We start from the raw sequence: 15,808 nt of genomic DNA on the forward strand, positions 1-15,808 counted from the left end.
GCTGCAGGTTGCCAGTGTCCACAAGGCCACTGTGACCCGCACACAGGCCGCTGCACCTGTCCCCCAGGGCTCAGTGGGGAGCGCTGTGACACCTGCAGCCAGCAGTACCAGGTGCCTGTACCAGGCGGGCCTGGGGGCCATGGCATACACTGTGAAGGTACGCCCCCACCGTACACTTCTCAATCTTTGCCCGTCCACTCTTCCTATCCTGCCTGGTGTATGGGGTTTCAGGCCTGTCATGATCTGGTGTTCCTTCCCTGTATTAAGTGGGACCTCCGCACCCCAGAGGGACCCCACCCGTCTGTCTCCATTTCCTGAGGGATTATCACAGGCCCATGCTAACCTGGTACCCACTCTCTTACTCCTAAGTTGGGGATGTAGTCGGGAAACTGGCCACTGCCCTGTCAGCAGACTTCAATGCCAGCATTTTCACCAAAAGAGTGCTCCATAGCCTTGGGTCAGCTCCCTCCTGACCAGATGAGGGTCTTCACTTGACCCTGGGATGCCCTTGCTGACTTTTTACCCCTATGACTTTGACTTAACCAGCATGGCTCCGTCTCTTATGACAACCTCTGGGACTTCTCTGACCCTGATCCTGTGCTGACCCTATTTTCCTGCCCTAGTCACTCCAGCTCCCATAACCCTGGTGCTGGCCTCTGACACTGACCTCGTGATGCTAACCCATTCTTTAGTTGGTCCTGCAATCCCTGGCTAACCCTAACTCTCTGTATCTCCCCTCACCCTGCCTGCAGTGTGTGACCACTGTGTGGTCCTGCTTCTGGATGACCTCGAGCAAGCTGGTGCCCTCCTTCCTGCCATCCGGGAGCAGCTGCGGGGCATCAATGCCAGCTCCACTGCCTGGGCCAGGCTGCACAGTCTGAATGCCTCCATTGCTGACCTGAAGGTATTTCCTGCCCACCTGCCTTCCTGCCCCCTGCGGCTGCCCCCGTGGTACTTACTTCTTGCCCCTAACAGAGTAAGCTCCGGAGCCCACTAGGACCCCGCTACCAGACAACACAGCAGCTTCAGACTCTAGAACAGCAGAGTGCAAGCCTTCAACAGGACATTGAGCAGCTAGGCAGTCAGGCAAGACCTGTGAAGCCCACCCCGGTGTCCTGCAGTGCCTTTCCTCAGGAAGCCGTCACTGGGGACCCCCCCTCCCCCTGTCCTTGACACCAAACCCACCTTCCCCCAGTTCTCTTAACTACTTCACCCCACATCCCCAGGGCCACCCTTTTTACCCTACTCATGCCCCAGTCATGTACCTACAAACACCACAGCTGAAGCAGACTGTACCCACAGGCCATAGGGGCCCAAGACCGGGCGGGCCAGCTGACGGACAACACAGAGGCCACACTGGGCCGGGCACAGACGTTGTTGGAGACTGTGCGTGCTGTGGACCGTGCCCTGAGGGGTAGGGTTGGCTGATGCATGGGTCTACTATAGGGTGGGCTGCTGGGGAGTAGGGATGGGCAGGACCTTCTGGAAGTCTCCCCTTAAGCTGGCTGGGCCTATGTGTTCATCTTCTGGGCAAGTGACTGGTTGGCCTGTGGGACTGTTGGCCATTGAACTGACCCTCACCCAGCTCCCCTAGGGAATATTTGCCAACGTCTTTAGTGGCCAACAGTCCAGTGACGGAGAAGAAACTGGGGCTCCCAAGCTTATGATAGGATCTGACACAGACAGAGGATGGAAGAAAACTGAACTTGCTGCTTAGGAAAGGCCAGGGAGGGAACTGAACCAGCGTGTCAGGAGTAGGAGGGGATGGGCATGGGAGATAAAGGCAGAGAACAGTGTCCTCTCAAGGCCACCAGTGTGCTATCGGGCTATGTGCCGGTGGCCTGCTGAAATGCCCTGGGCGGCTCTCAGGCTTGGAAGTGGATGAGTGGAGGCCACCCCCAGGCCCTGACGATCCTCTCCCTGTAGAGCTGGCATCTCGCATTGGCCAAGCGTCTCCAGACGGTGCCTCTGCACCGTCTGGTGAGCAGCTGCGCTGGGCACTGGCTGAAATGGAGCGGCTACTCCGGGATATGCGGACCCGTGACCTGGGGGCCCAGCGGGAAGTGGCAGAGGCTGAACTGGCAGAAGCCCGAAGGCGTGAGTGGGGATAGATCTTGTTAGGTGGGGCTGCTCAGGGTGTCACAGACTAGATGGGCGCCGGGTAGAGACTGGGGTTCATGAAGGGTCTGGGGACCAGTGTGACTGACCACTCTGCCCACTCTGGTGCTGGCCAGTGATGGCTCATGTGCAGGGCCAGCTGACCAACTTCTGGGAGGAGAACCAGTCGTTGGCCTCGCACATTCGGGACCAGCTGGCCCAGTTTGAGGCTGGCCTCATGGACCTCCGTGAGGCCCTGAACCACGCGGTCAATACTACCCGCGAGGCTGATGAACTCAACAGCCGTAACCAGGAGCGGCTGAAAGAAGCCCTGGTAAGTCCACTTGCTTCTTGCCCTCTGTTCCTGCCTTGTATGCACTCTTCCCATCCCCCCTCCCTGCCCTCTGCCCTCCTGTCTCCCTTTCTCTCTGCTCTCTCCTCCTCTCCCCTCCCCTTGCCCTCTTCCCTTTTCCTGGCTCCCAGTTCTCCCTCCCCCTCCTTCCTACCCGGTGACGCTCAGGGCCCCACTGCATACTTTATTCCCACTCTCCTAAAATTTCATCCCAAGCAATGGAAACAAGAGCTGTTCCGGGACAATGCCACTATAAAGGCTGCTCTGCAGGCTGCCAGACTCACCTTGGGCCGTGTTTCTGAGCTTCTACAGGGCATGGACCAGGCTAAGGAGGTAAATATAGCCCCACCATCTCACTCATTCCTGGCCTGTTCCTCCAAGATGTCTGGCTGCTGCCCGATTAGAGATGTCCTGGACTGGCTTGCATGCAGTCCCAAATTAGGAGGGTAATAAGCCTACCCCCCACCTCAGGACCTAGAGCACCTGGCGGCCAGTCTGGATGGAGCCTGGACACCCTTACTGAAGAAGATGCAAGCCTTCTCCCCTGCCAGCAGCAAGGTGGACTTGGTAGAGGCTGCTGAGACCCATGCTCAGAAGCTGCATCAGCTGGCAATCAACCTGTCTGGGTGTGTGGCACCCTCTAGGGTGCAGCCTGGGTGCCCATGGGTGCAGTTGACCCTAAGTAGGGTGACTGGTTTGGGAGGGCTCCTGGAGGGAGAAGTCATTATTCCAGAAGGATCCAGGCTTTCTGTAGCCTCTTGGGAAGAGTGGGGCCCAAATCTTGGTAGAAAAGAGCAGATCTAAAGGAGCAGATCTTAGACACAGATGTGGCCTGCCAAGCTGTGATCTCCAGCACACCCATCCACATATCCCATGATGCTCCTTTCCCTCCTGCAGCATCATCCTGGGCATCAATCAGGACCGTTTCATTCAGAGGGCTGTGGAAGCCTCCAGCGCTTACACCAGCATCCTGCAGGCCGTTCAGGCCGCTGAGGCCGCCGCAGGCCAGGCACTGCAGCAGGCCAGCCACACGTGGGAGGTGAGACCCTGAGCATCTGTGGCTCAGAGGAGCCCTGCTCCCCCCACCCCCCATTGGTGTGAACTGCCCCAAATGGTGTGAACAGCCCCTGTAAATAGCTCCTGATCTTCCACAGACAGTGGTGCAGCGGGGCCTAGCAGCCCGAGCTCAAAAGCTGCTAGCTAATAGCAGTGCCCTGGAGGAGACCATTCTTGGGCACCGGGAGAGGCTGGGTCGTGGTGAGTACTTGGATCCTTGGGCAGGGGTAAGGGGGTACACTGACCCCTGGGAAATGTCCATGTAGCTTTGGGATGGTTCCAATGTGGTTCAGTGTGAGAATCAATAGGCACTGGGCATGCCTGTCCTATGTGACTTCTGCCAGCTAGTTCTACTACAGGGGGCAGTGGGTGGTAATACTGTCTGCCTGTCTCGCTGGTATGCCGATGGACCACAGCCAGATAAGGATGAAGTTCCAAGGCCCCTGTCTTTGTTCTCGGTCCATCTATGGGCCAGGAGGGTTGGGTGGAACTCCTTGTCACTGAGGCTGCCTCCTCCACAGCTCAGGGCCGCTTGCAGGCTGCAGCGACTCAGCTGCATGACGTCCGGGCCAAGAAGGACCAGCTGGCGGCCCAGATCCGGGAGGCACAAGCCATGCTGGCCATGGACACAGGTTTGTGGTTTATCCCTGCTCTCGCCCATTTGTGCCCCATAGTGCCTTGTGAAAGTAAACACATTCACACTGGTGGCCGGTGAGTCACTGTGGTGGTCAGTGTCTGAAGATTCTCCCATGCTAACGTACACTCTGGGGTTGTACCTGTGACCTGAGGTACAGGTCACCAACACAGGCACTTGGCACAGATAAGCAGGTCGTAAGAGTGCTGGGTAGTGGTGAAGGCACGGGGGAGAGTGCACAGGGCAAGTTGCAGTGGCTAGATGCTGGCAGATGCAGGAGCGTGTCCAGCAGAAACTGTTGGCTCAGAAGAAGGGCATTCCTAGTAAAGACCATGTAACTATAGAGGTCGCAGTGGCCTTCATCTGGCTGCCTTTCCAAGAGGGCTCAGAGTTGAGAACAGCTTAGTCTGACGTAGTTGTCTAGGTTTCCCTGTGGTCACCAAAGCATCCCAGGCACACCTGGGTACAAACCTCAGAAGCTGGGCAAGACTTGGGAATTGATGATGGTCCTTGGTTGGGAGGATTTCAGGACCAAGAAAGGTGTCTGGGTAGAATTTTGAATGCATTGAGCTGCAGGTATGGAGCTTATGCTATCTATCCATGAGGCGGGCATCTAGGGTGGCCATCCTAGTGGGACCTAGGAACATGAAGTTGGCCCCTGCTGGGCATGACCTCCGTCTGCTGCAGGTGAGACCAGTGAGAAGATCGCTCATGCCAAGGCTGTGGCTGCCGAAGCCCAGGACACAGCCACCCATGTGCGGTCCCAGCTTGATAGCATGCAAAAGAATGTGGAACGATGGCAGAGCCAGTTGGGGGGCCTGCGAGGGCAGGACCTGGGCCAGGTGGAACGTGATGCAAGCACTTCAGGTGAGCTGACGGTCCGTGTCCTCCTGAGGGCCAAGGTACCAAAGACAAGGCTCTCAGCCCACCTTTCCTGCAGTGTCCACCCTGGAGAAGACATTGCCACAGCTGCTGGCCAAACTCAGCCGTCTGGAGAACCGTGGAGTGCATAATGCCAGCCTGGCCTTGTCAGCCAACATTGGTCGTGTGCGCAAGCTAATTGCCCAAGCCCGGGGTGCTGCCAACAAGGTGGGTGACTTCTCACCTTAAGGTTGTATGTAGGGACAGTGGGGCCTGGGAGGCTGGGTAGTAAACTGTCATGTGCTACACTCCAGGTCAAGGTGTCTATGAAGTTCAATGGGCATTCAGGGGTACAACTGCGTACCCCACGGAACCTCCCTGACCTCGCTGCCTACACTGCCCTCAAGTTCTACCTGCAGAGCCCAGTGCCCGCACCTGCACCAGGCGAGAACACCGGGGACCGCTTTGTTCTGTACATGGGCAGCCGCCAGGTACCAACCAAGCAGGAGCGGGAATGGTTCACAGTGGACTGCAGGTTAGAAATGGGTGGTGCTTGGTCCCCATCCTAACTGCATCGTCTTCTGGCCACCACCACAGCCCACTGGGGACTACATGGGAGTGTCTCTGCGTAATCAGAAGGTACACTGGGTGTACAAGCTAGGTGAGGCCGGCCACACCACGCTCAGCATTGACGAGAACATTGGGGAGCAGTTTGCAGCCATCAGCATTGACAGGTTCGGATAACTTGAAGAGAGGTTAGACACTTGTGGCTCCAGGTCCCTGTCTGTTTCTCACCCCTCACTTCTGCTCTTAGAACCCTCCAATTTGGCCACATGTCTGTCACGGTGGAGAAGCCGATGGTTCAGGAGATCAAGGGGGACACAGTGGCCCCAGGCTTGGAGGGGCTACTCAGCCTACAGCCTGATGACTTTGTCTTCTATGTGGGAGGATACCCCAAGAACTTCACGGTGAGCATGGCTCAGCCTCAGGGTAGTTCTAGAGCATGCTGACAGCCCTGTCTGTCTTGACCTGGGAGAAAATCCTGGTCTGGTTTTAGTCCACTCTCCTGCAGTCTGAGTGTCTGCAGGACACTCTAGGAAATAGGAAGGGTGCCCTGATCATGTACTTCACCCACAGCCCCCCGAGCCTCTCCGATTCCCTGGCTACCTGGGCTGCATTGAGATGGACACATTGAACGAGGAGGTGGTCAGTCTCTACAATTTTGAGCAGATCTTCAAGCTGGACACTGCAGTGGATAAGCCGTGTGCTCGGTAGGTGAGGCCCAGCACCACCCATTTCTAACCTGTAGTCCCCTTAACTGACCTGAGGCCTCTCATGTGCAGCTCCAAGGCCACTGGTGACCCATGGCTCACGGATGGCTCCTACCTGGATGGCAGCGGCTTTGCCCGCATCAGCTTTGAGAAGCAGTTCAGCAACACAAAGCGCTTTGACCAGGAGCTGCGACTTGTGTCCTACAATGGGATCATCTTCTTCCTCAAGCAAGAGGCATGGCTGGCCCTGTGCCCGACCCCCCACCTTCTCCCCATCCGGGCTCTGCCCTTCCTAATGCACCTGAGCTGACCTTGCTCTGCCCTGTTCCCGCAGAGCCAGTTCCTGTGCCTGGCAGTGCAGGAAGGCACCCTTGTGCTCCTTTATGACTTTGGTGAAGGCCTGAAGAGGGCCACGCCATTGCAGACCCCACACCCCTTGACAGCAGCCAGCAAGGCGGTAAGGCAGAGGGCCCGGGGATAGGAGGACCAGCAGGGACTTGGTTTTCCTGAAGCCCGCTACCCATTCCCTACATACAGATCCAGGTGTTTCTACTGGCTGGCAGCCGCAAACGTGTGCTGGTGCGTGTGGAGAGGGCCACTGTATTCAGTGTGGAGCAGGACAACATGCTGGAGATGGCCGATGCCTACTACCTAGGTGGGGTGCCACCCGAACAGCTGCCCCCAAGGTGAGCATGGACCCTGGGTGGGGCATGTGGGGTCCCAGTGCCAGCAGGGCAGCCACTCAAAATCTGACTGGTGCCCTGCAGCCTACGGCAGCTCTTCCCCTCCGGAGGCTCTGTCCGTGGCTGCATCAAAGGCATCAAGGCTCTGGGCAAGTATGTGGACCTCAAGCGACTGAACACCACGGGTATCAGCTTTGGCTGCACTGCTGACCTGCTAGTGGGACGTGCCATGACTTTCCACGGCCATGGCTTCCTGCCCCTGGCACTTCCCGACGTGGTGCCCATCACTGGCGAGGTCTACTCTGGCTTTGGCTTTCGTGGCACCCAGGAGGACAGCCTGCTCTACTATCGAACCTCCCCGGTGAGCAGATGGCAACCTGCTCCTGCTGCATGCAGCCATGGTCTGGGCTTGTGGGGGTTAGAGGGAATGAGTCTGGGATCCTGGCCCTGCCTGCTGACCTCGCCCCTGTCCCTAGGATGGGCCATACCAGGTATTCCTGAAGCAGGGCCATTTGACACTCCAGTTTATGGGAACAGCAGTGGAAACTCAGAGGGTCTTTGCCGACGGTGCCCCCCACTATGTAGCCTTCTACACCAATGGCACACGGTAGGCCCTACCTTGGCAGAGGGAAAGAGTATGGGTATGCTCTATGCAGGAGGGTCTGGGTGAGGCTGGCCAGGGGTAGGAAATCCTGCCTTCTCCTCAGGGTACAGCTGTTTGTGGATGACCAGCTACAACAGATAGAGTCCCTCCGGGAGCCACCCCCCACGTTCCAACCACAGCCTCAGCAGTCCCCACAACTTCTCCTAGGAGGCCTGCCTAAGTCTGGTACCTCCCACAACTTCAGTGGCTGCATCAGCAACGTTTTTGTGAAGCGGTGAGCTGGTTGGTATAGGGATGAGGTCCCAGCCACTCCCCATGCTAGTTACTGACAGGTACCCACCTCCCCTTCCCCACAGACTTCGGGGGCCACAGCGTGTGTTTGACCTACAGCAGAACATGGGCGGTGTCAACGTTAGCATAGGCTGCACACCACCCCAACTCATCCAGACTTCGAGGGCCATGCCTCAGAAGGTAGGGTATTCAAGGCGCTGTGTGGGCAGGGCTGGGACAGCTGGGAGGCTGCCTACCAAAACACTGGAACCCGCACTGTGGTCTGATCTGCGCCCTAGGTCTCCCGCCGCAGTCGCCAACCCGGCCAGGACCTTGCCTGCACACCACCCTGGCTCCAAGGGACTATTCAGGATGCATACCAGTTTGGAGGGCCTCTCCCCAGTTACCTGCAGTTTGTGGGTATCTCCCCATCCCGCAGAAATAGGTAAGTTTGGCCAGGCCGGGCTTGGGTGGGATTGGAGGTGCTGTGCTGTCCAGGCTGACACCATGTTTGGCTTCCAGGCTCCACCTCTCGATGCTTGTCCGCCCACATGATGCTTCCCAGGGCCTCTTGCTCTCTGCTGCCCCCCTGTCGAGCCTGGGTCCTTCACTGGTACTCTTTTTGAGCCATGGACACTTCGTTGCACAGACGGAAGGCCCTGGGCCCGGGCTCCGGGTCCAGAGCCACCAGCAGTCACGGGCTGACCAGTGGCACAGGGTGAGTTTGAGGAGAAAAGGATGGGGTAGCAGGGCACAGGGAATGCCCTCTGACAATGCTGACCAGGGTCCTTCCCACACCCAGGTGTCTGTGCGCTGGGGACTGCAGCAGATCCAGCTTGTAGTAGATGGCAGCCAGACGTGGAGCCAGAAGGCACCTCGCCATCGAGGCCACAGGGCAAAGGGCCCACAGTCCCATACCCTCTTTGTAGGAGGTCTCCCTGACAGCAGTTACAGCTCCAAGCTCCCTGTGAGAACCATACTGGTCTTGGCCTGGGTGTCCACCCTCAGTAGTCCCAGCCTGACACCAGCCATATGTTCCTACAGGTGTCTGTAGGGTTCAGTGGCTGTGTGAAGAATCTGCAGCTCGATAAGCAGCCCCTGAGGACTCCAACGCGAATGGTGGGGGTCATACCCTGTGTCTCAGGCCCCTTGGAGGACGGCTTGTTCTTCCCAGGCAGTGAGGGAATCATCACATTAGGTGTGTGAGGCAAGGAAGGTCCTGTGGGTATAGGGGCTCTAAGCAGGGGCCTGGACCTCTATCACGTCCCCTCCCCACAGAGCTCTCCAAGGCCAAGCTGCCCTATGTAAGCCTGGAGCTAGAGGTACGGCCCTTGGCAGCTGCTGGCCTCATCTTCCACCTGGGCCAGGCTGAGGCCACCCCCTACATTCAGCTGCAGATGTTGACAGAACAGGTGAGCAGGGCTGCAATGCTGGGTGAGTGATGTCTTCACCACTATGGCCTCTGGTGGACAGAACCTAATTGACCTTCACCTCAGGTTCTGCTGCGGGCAAATGATGGGGCAGGAGAGTTCTCCACGTGGGTGACCTACCCCAAGCTTTGTGATGGACAGTGGCACCGAGTGGCAGGTGAGGGGAACCTTTTCCTCTTCTGTAGAGCAGGGTGGAAGTGGCACTGCAGGTTGGCTGGCTAGGGGACACAAATGTTCTCCACAGTGATCAAGGGTAGGAACACGCTCAGGCTGGAGGTAGACACACAGAGCAACCACACCATGGGCACTTCACCAGTGACCTTGGCTGCCATTCCAGTACCTCTGCACCTTGGGGGCCTGCCCAGTAAGTATGGACTGCCCTGTGGGAGCTGGGATCCTCTCACCCTCCAGAAGGGCAGCAGAGGTCAGCAGTCCTCTCTGACCCCTGTGTTTTCAGAGGCAACAGCTGCTCAGCCAGAGCTTCCTGCCTATCGAGGGTGCATGAGGAAGCTGGTGGTCAACGGGGACCCAGTCACTGTGACTACTTCTGCACAAGTCCAGGGGACAGTGGGGGTGAGCGGCTGCCCCTCTGGGACTCTAGCCTCAGCTCACTCTGAAGCACCCCCCAGGCCCATGGGGAAGAGAAAGGCACCGGCACGGAGGCAGGTGGGGTCCAGTGGCCTTTGGCAGGCCAACCCCATTACCCTCCCCCTACTTCAGCGTTGAGGGTTCCCAGACACAGGTCTTTGCCTACACTTTTCTATGAGTAACAAGTCATTTCTGGTTTGAGAGGTCTTCATATGAAAAGACACCGCAGAACAGACTTTGTTACTCCTGCCTGACAACTTTTTTTAGTACTGAGATACCTAAAATCACTCACTGGATCCTTTGAAATTAAAAGCGACTTGTTTCACTTGGGTGTGTTGATTAAGACAGAGCAATGGCTGAGCATGTACAGACCTGATGGAGTGGGGTACAGAACCAATGTGGCAGGTAACACAAGGCCAAGACCAGTTTGCAGGTGTAAGAAAGGACTTTATTAGTGGGGGTGGGGCAGGAGAGGGGACAATGAATCACAATCGCCACTACAGAATCACACAGCTATGAATTCCAGCTCAGGAAGGACAGCGAATAATTTAGTCTAGACTCATATCCTCCTCTTCGTCTTTCTTGTCTTTTGCGTCGCCCTCCTTCGGCTCTGGTTTGGCATTATTCTGCATGGCTTTGGCAAATGCTTCCACATCTGAAATGGCCACAGCAGGGCTACTACCAAGCAGACAGCCTCCAGCACTCCACACAACAAAGGGCTAATGCTGGCCAAGACTGAGGGTCAGTACTCACCACCTTTGTTGGCGGCCTCCACAGCCTCTGCAGGAAGGCCGAACTGGCACATGAGGGGGCCAAGCTGTCCCGAGGCCAAGGCTGCACTGAACATACCCAGGGCCTACAACACAGAGCAGGCATGCATAGCTAGGTGCCTAGAAAACCAGGCCCACCATGCTAGAAGTTACAGGTACAGAGTGCCATGGACGTCCATACCTGCTGGAACTGGGGTGAGGTCAATGTGTTCTGGATCTCATCTGCAGTCTGGGGCAGAGATTCCCCAGAGGGCAGGTAGGGCAACAGGCGCTCCTGAACGTCTGCATTAGCGAGGATGGGAGCCATGATCTCTGGTGTCAGAACGCTGGCCAGATCCACTAGGGCACAAGCAACATGGCCATCAGTGGCCTGATGCCAGCCCAAGCAGGGGAAGGTGAGCAAGTGTGGCTTGTCACCATGGATACACCCAGGCTCCACACCTTAAAAAGCCATGGATTACATTGGCTGCAAGCAGACCTCCCCCCGAGAGTACAGGCAGCTCTTTACCTTGCTGGCTGCCTCCTGGCCCTGCAGGCACATTCATAGTGGCCAGAATGTTCTGGAGGTCACTCAGCTGGATGGGCTGGGTCGGGCTGGCTGCTGTGCTGGTTCCATTACCTGAGCTGGGTGCGGGACTTGGACTGGTGGTAGAGGCAGCTGCTGGGGCAGAAGGGGCTGGGGTGGCGCGAGCGGAAGAGGTGGTGGAGGATGGGGTGACGGCTGCCGACTGGCTCCGGGAGCTGGGGAAAGTGAGCAAGGGCTGGAACAGCTAGGCCCACTACTCCACCTCCCCTGGTACAAGCTCAGGTGTAACGGGGACCCCTCAAGCCCACCTCCTAAGTAAGGTCTTCAGAAAAGAGAATGCAATGGCTGGTGGTGGTGCCTGGTACCCATGTCAGACACTGGGGGCTCAGGGCTCACCTGGACGAAGAGCTGCTTGCCGGAGGCCCGCTGCTCCCCAGCAAGCTGGCCAGGCCTGGTCCAGTGAGGGCTCCAAGCCCACCTTAAGGAGTAAGGAAATGTGTGCTAAACACTTCAAGCCCACCTGAGAAGGCACTAATCCCGCCATGTCCTCAGACCCACACACGCAGGCCACAGGAAGCTAAAGTGATCTGAATTCTAAAACCTAGTCTACTGAGCCAGGCCGTTTCCACTCTATTCCCATTCGTGCTCAAGAATAGGCCACATCTTGGCCAGAACAGTGCTAAGTGTCTAGAGCATTTGCTATACCCACCCCAATGTGATCATCCCCTGGCTCTGCAAGATGAACTCTACACACAGGTGTCCAACCATCCCACCCACCCTGCTTATACTCAGCAGAGAAGCACCTTCCACAAAAGGAGGGATACAAGGAACATGTGGACACAGACATGCTGGGGAATATTATTTTCAGGTGTGTGGCTTTTATTTCTGCTGCATTTAACTCAGTGAAGTTGTGTTACTGTGCCTGCCTAACACACCTGGTGGTCCTGATAGAGAGCTGAATGGCCAATATCGAGGCAGAAACAAGGATAGGCGGGGCTGGCAGGCAGAGAGAATAGAGGAGCAGCAAGAGAACAAGGAGAGCAGGATGTCAGGGGCCAGCCAGCCAGCCATGGCGTAAGAAGGAAAGTAAAAGCCCACAGGGAAATGGTAGAAGGGTTAATTCAGAGTAAGAAAAGCTGGTTAGAAACCAGCCAAGGCTAGGCATTCATAACAAAGAATAAGCCTCCCTGTGTGAGCTGGGTGGCTGACCCCTCAAAAAGCCAAAAGAAAAAAAACACCTACAATGTAGTGGTGCCCAATGTGGGGCACCAATTTTTTAATTGCTGTTGTCTTTTAAGCTGTCCTATTCAGCAAATGTCACTCTGCTGAGGCCTCAAGAACTGAACTGACGCCTAAGGGATTCTGTTTCCTGAGGCACTGACTTTTTCAACTTACTTAAATCTCTGTCCCACTAAAGAACTCAGGATTCAAAGGTCCAGGTAGAGTCCTGCTTCCCAGAGAGGCTGAATAGCAAGGAGCTCACCTACCTCACTCCTTGTGTCTCCCAAGACATCTGCGTGTTTTCACTTGCCCCTCCTTATAAACTCTTTTCAACTGGTTCCTCCCTACAGCCTCCTGACAGCAGGTGAGTTTTATTTAATCAAACACATCTTTGCATCATTAAACTAATGTTCCAGAGCATAAACAAAGGTAACACACCTTGAAATAATATTCTACAATATAGATGTGGCTGCAAACCTAGCAAAAGGAGCTGGAAGGAAACTGTCTGCAAAGACAGCTTGTGGGAAAGCTAGGGACAGTGGGGCATTACCCAGTCCTCCAAGGCCCGCTGGTCCGATGAGCTGCATGAGCTGGCTATGACTCATGTTCCCCAACAGGCTCTGCAGTCCACCCTCACCTGCAGAACATAGGAATCAAGACATGGGCCGGCAGTGGCCATGGCCAGGTCACTACACATTGCTGACTACGGCAGATGCCTGGCCTTGGCCTCTGGAAGGAGGCATCAAGGACCAGGTGTATTTTGCCCAGTAAAGATGGAGTGAAGAAAATTAAGCAGGGCTCTGCCTTACACTCAATCTACCATTTCACCGAAGAACACTGCCCCCATAAGGACCAGGTGATCATTACCGCCCAGTGCTGAGAGCTCATGGCCACCACTCCCACTTGTTCCCAGTGCTCCAGGCATGGGGGGGTTGTTCAGACACTCGTTGACTTTCCGGCAATGCTCTTCATCTTGGTCAGTCTTGGGCTCCTGCCAGAGAGGATAAGCAAAGAGCCAAGGCTGAGCAGTCTGCACAAGGAAAGAGCTGGCTCATGCCTGCTGGCTTCCTAGCACCCCGCACGGCTAGCCATCCTGATCCAGCCTACACAGTGACTCGAAATGCAGTTACCTGCAAATGTCATACATAGCACCGGAGACAGAACCTAGCCTAAGCCCTTAAGAGACATTGAGTAATGGCAGCAGCAAGTATGGGCCCCAAAGCCAACGAGAAGCCTAGAGTGCCTTTAGAGATAACAAACTAGCCTGAGGGATGGGTGGCCCCAAAACTTCGGGATAGAGTGCTGTGTGGCCTCTATGCTTGTGGCAAAGGGGCAAGAAAGGCATCACAAGAGTGAAACTAGGAAGCATTAGTGACGTACGTGTGTGTGTGTGTGTGTGTGTGTGTGTGTGTGTGTGTGTGTGTCATTAACGTTCAGAACTGTGGATAAATGCTCTGCAGTGAACAACCCCTACTATCCTCAGCTGTGACCAGAACCCAGGCTGACAGGAAACCCCTGCCTTCCCGGCATTCTGGAGACACACAGCTGCTGCCCCTTTGGACAGGATGACAGTGGCGGTGACTGTCCACACTGAAAACATGTGCTCTGCCCCTGAACATCCCCCAGGGCTAGCTTCTGACCCTAGACTGTGCCCTTATACCCGAGAGAGAGCCCATGTCCCATACCAATGCAACACCGCATTAACAGCATAAGAAACACCAATGTCAGTGGCCTCCAACAGGGCAGAATGTAGAGACACCAAAAGGTCTCCAAATACACAGCGCAGGGGAGCTGTGGGGTGGGGTGGGGTGGGGGTGAAGAGGCGCTCAACTGCTGAGAGAACACCTAAAGGAAGACCTGAAGCTTGTGCCTGTAGATGACTCCACGGGCAGGGAGGGCTCATGTAACCATGAGCCACTCACATAGGTGGGAACGCAGCTCTGCCAAGCCCCCAGTCAGCACCTTCTGGTGTGGAGAGTAAGCTCAAGTGTATCACAAGGAAACAGAGTGGGCCACTCCACTCTCCTGCATACCTGCATCCAAAAGAAGAGCCTCTTGGACCCCGCCTTAAACTTGAGCACGTAGACCCTCCCGCTGGGGCACTGCGGCACCCGCTTGAACTCACAGTCATCAGGAAAGATAATCAAGTCCTGGGGACACAAGGGGGACAGTCAGCCACGCACATACCACCGAGGTTTACGCCCCCTGGAAACCTGCTGGACCTGAGTCTAACAGGGTGGGTCCACCAGGCTCAGACTCCAGAGAGGACAGGTGGAGGAGGGCCCAGGGTGGTGGGGGTGGACGGCGGTGAGGGCCTGACGACTTTTAACAAACACGTTCTGGAGCTGTGCTCCAAGAAGCAGAAGGTCAACCAAGTGTAACAAAGAACAGTGTAGTCTGACAAGACAAAGAACCTGAAGTGGCCTCTTGCAAGGGCTCACACTACCCCGCAGCTGTGGTGAAGGCCAGACCTGCACAACACTGGAAGTTTAAATGCAAGGCTGGGGCTGACTTTGTCATCCTGTCAGCAACCTGTCACTGCTAAAACCTTCAGGACCATGGTCACCATGGGGGGCATGGCTTCACAGAGCGGCTGGGCCCGACAGCCCCTACACCGACCAGTGGTCCCCACACTCCCCTCTTGCCCAGAGCCTCCGCCGGCCCGGCCCGGCCCGGCCCAGGACTCACATCCTCCACGGTCCCAGAGGTCCTGTCTTTCCAACAGAAGTGAATGAGGGAGTCGTCCGTCTGCTGGATGTACACGAGCCCTTTCCGTTTATCTGGGGTGACCGTGGTTCCTTTCAATGACATTTTCCCGGCCCGGAACTCCACCAGGTACTTGGTGGAGGATCCCCGAGAGCCGGGCACCAGGCTTGGGAACAGAGCGCCTGAAGTCGTCATCCTGGAAAAGCACAGCGAGCTCGGCCTGTCGTGCGGTGTCGCGTGCGCGGTGTCGCCCACCCCACCCCACCCCACCCCAAACCCGGGTCAGCCCCGGGGTCTGCCCGGGAGCAGGAGCGCGCCAGGCTAAGCGCGGGGCCGAGCGCAGCCCCGCGGCTCCCCGCTCCCGCGACGTCACTGCTCGCTCGCTCGCCCTCTCGCTCGCCCGCGCCTGCCCTCGCCGCGTCCGGGGCACCGGCCCAGGCTGCCTCGGGCCCGCGCTGTTGCCACGTCCCGTCCTCCCGCCGCCTGGCCCCGCGCGCTCCCACCTCGCCGCCGCCGGGCCCCTACCTGGCTGTGCTCACACTCGGCCTCAGGGGCGCCGTCCGGGCTCGCTCTTCCTCCTCGGCGCCTGCCGAGCCTCGCCGGAAGCCCGCGCTCGGCCCGCCCCGCCGCCGATTGAGTTCCGTCAGCCGCGCGGCCGGCCCTGGCCCAGCCCCGATTGGCCCTCGCCGCCGTCCATCGCGTCCGGCCCGCCTCCGCGCCGGCGGCCTGCTTCCGGCGG

The 15,808-nt window shown here is 57.1% G+C and overlaps 2 protein-coding genes across 3 annotated transcripts in view; one reads left to right on the top strand and one right to left on the bottom strand.

The window, feature by feature from the left end:
* The window catches only part of Lama5 (laminin subunit alpha 5), a 47,562-nt gene extending 37,391 nt beyond the window's left edge, over nucleotides 1–10,171 (top strand). The window contains exons 48-79 of the mRNA XM_027419886.2: nucleotides 8–157; nucleotides 753–904; nucleotides 976–1,086; nucleotides 1,303–1,414; nucleotides 1,927–2,097; nucleotides 2,235–2,431; nucleotides 2,666–2,782; nucleotides 2,921–3,075; nucleotides 3,347–3,488; nucleotides 3,604–3,706; nucleotides 4,027–4,137; nucleotides 4,827–5,006; nucleotides 5,080–5,228; nucleotides 5,315–5,491; nucleotides 5,598–5,734; nucleotides 5,815–5,968; nucleotides 6,138–6,271; nucleotides 6,344–6,506; nucleotides 6,606–6,728; nucleotides 6,809–6,957; nucleotides 7,039–7,315; nucleotides 7,431–7,561; nucleotides 7,662–7,832; nucleotides 7,915–8,029; nucleotides 8,128–8,273; nucleotides 8,351–8,546; nucleotides 8,631–8,795; nucleotides 8,873–9,026; nucleotides 9,107–9,240; nucleotides 9,325–9,415; nucleotides 9,503–9,622; nucleotides 9,716–10,171. Coding sequence (XP_027275687.1) covers nucleotides 8–157; nucleotides 753–904; nucleotides 976–1,086; nucleotides 1,303–1,414; nucleotides 1,927–2,097; nucleotides 2,235–2,431; nucleotides 2,666–2,782; nucleotides 2,921–3,075; nucleotides 3,347–3,488; nucleotides 3,604–3,706; nucleotides 4,027–4,137; nucleotides 4,827–5,006; nucleotides 5,080–5,228; nucleotides 5,315–5,491; nucleotides 5,598–5,734; nucleotides 5,815–5,968; nucleotides 6,138–6,271; nucleotides 6,344–6,506; nucleotides 6,606–6,728; nucleotides 6,809–6,957; nucleotides 7,039–7,315; nucleotides 7,431–7,561; nucleotides 7,662–7,832; nucleotides 7,915–8,029; nucleotides 8,128–8,273; nucleotides 8,351–8,546; nucleotides 8,631–8,795; nucleotides 8,873–9,026; nucleotides 9,107–9,240; nucleotides 9,325–9,415; nucleotides 9,503–9,622; nucleotides 9,716–9,984 — 4,856 coding nt within the window. The 3' untranslated portion in view covers nucleotides 9,985–10,171. The remainder of the gene's footprint in view (nucleotides 1–7; nucleotides 158–752; nucleotides 905–975; nucleotides 1,087–1,302; nucleotides 1,415–1,926; nucleotides 2,098–2,234; nucleotides 2,432–2,665; nucleotides 2,783–2,920; nucleotides 3,076–3,346; nucleotides 3,489–3,603; nucleotides 3,707–4,026; nucleotides 4,138–4,826; nucleotides 5,007–5,079; nucleotides 5,229–5,314; nucleotides 5,492–5,597; nucleotides 5,735–5,814; nucleotides 5,969–6,137; nucleotides 6,272–6,343; nucleotides 6,507–6,605; nucleotides 6,729–6,808; nucleotides 6,958–7,038; nucleotides 7,316–7,430; nucleotides 7,562–7,661; nucleotides 7,833–7,914; nucleotides 8,030–8,127; nucleotides 8,274–8,350; nucleotides 8,547–8,630; nucleotides 8,796–8,872; nucleotides 9,027–9,106; nucleotides 9,241–9,324; nucleotides 9,416–9,502; nucleotides 9,623–9,715) is intronic.
* A 101-nt stretch (nucleotides 10,172–10,272) lies between these two features.
* Adrm1 (adhesion regulating molecule 1) lies at nucleotides 10,273–15,753 on the bottom strand. Of its 2 annotated transcripts, XM_027419887.2 has the most exons (10): nucleotides 15,595–15,753; nucleotides 15,052–15,265; nucleotides 14,397–14,513; nucleotides 13,231–13,354; nucleotides 12,914–13,000; nucleotides 11,539–11,620; nucleotides 11,125–11,357; nucleotides 10,798–10,955; nucleotides 10,600–10,702; nucleotides 10,273–10,521 (listed from the first exon to the last, which is right to left on the bottom strand). In XM_027419887.2, exons 2-10 carry the CDS (start codon nucleotides 15,262–15,264, stop codon nucleotides 10,406–10,408), a joined length of 1,233 nt encoding a protein of 410 aa, XP_027275688.1. In that variant the 5' UTR covers nucleotide 15,265; nucleotides 15,595–15,753; the 3' UTR covers nucleotides 10,273–10,405. The 2 variants fall into 2 exon arrangements, with proteins under 2 accessions (XP_027275688.1, XP_035302825.1); XM_035446934.1 differs by lacking the exon at nucleotides 15,595–15,753 and having other exon boundaries at nucleotides 10,273–10,501; nucleotides 15,052–15,283.
* Between the last annotated feature and the right edge of the window lie 55 nt (nucleotides 15,754–15,808).

The sequence above is a fragment of the Cricetulus griseus genome, chromosome 6 (assembly GCF_003668045.3).
Source record: "Cricetulus griseus strain 17A/GY chromosome 6, alternate assembly CriGri-PICRH-1.0, whole genome shotgun sequence".
Taxonomy (NCBI): Eukaryota; Metazoa; Chordata; class Mammalia; order Rodentia; family Cricetidae; genus Cricetulus; species Cricetulus griseus.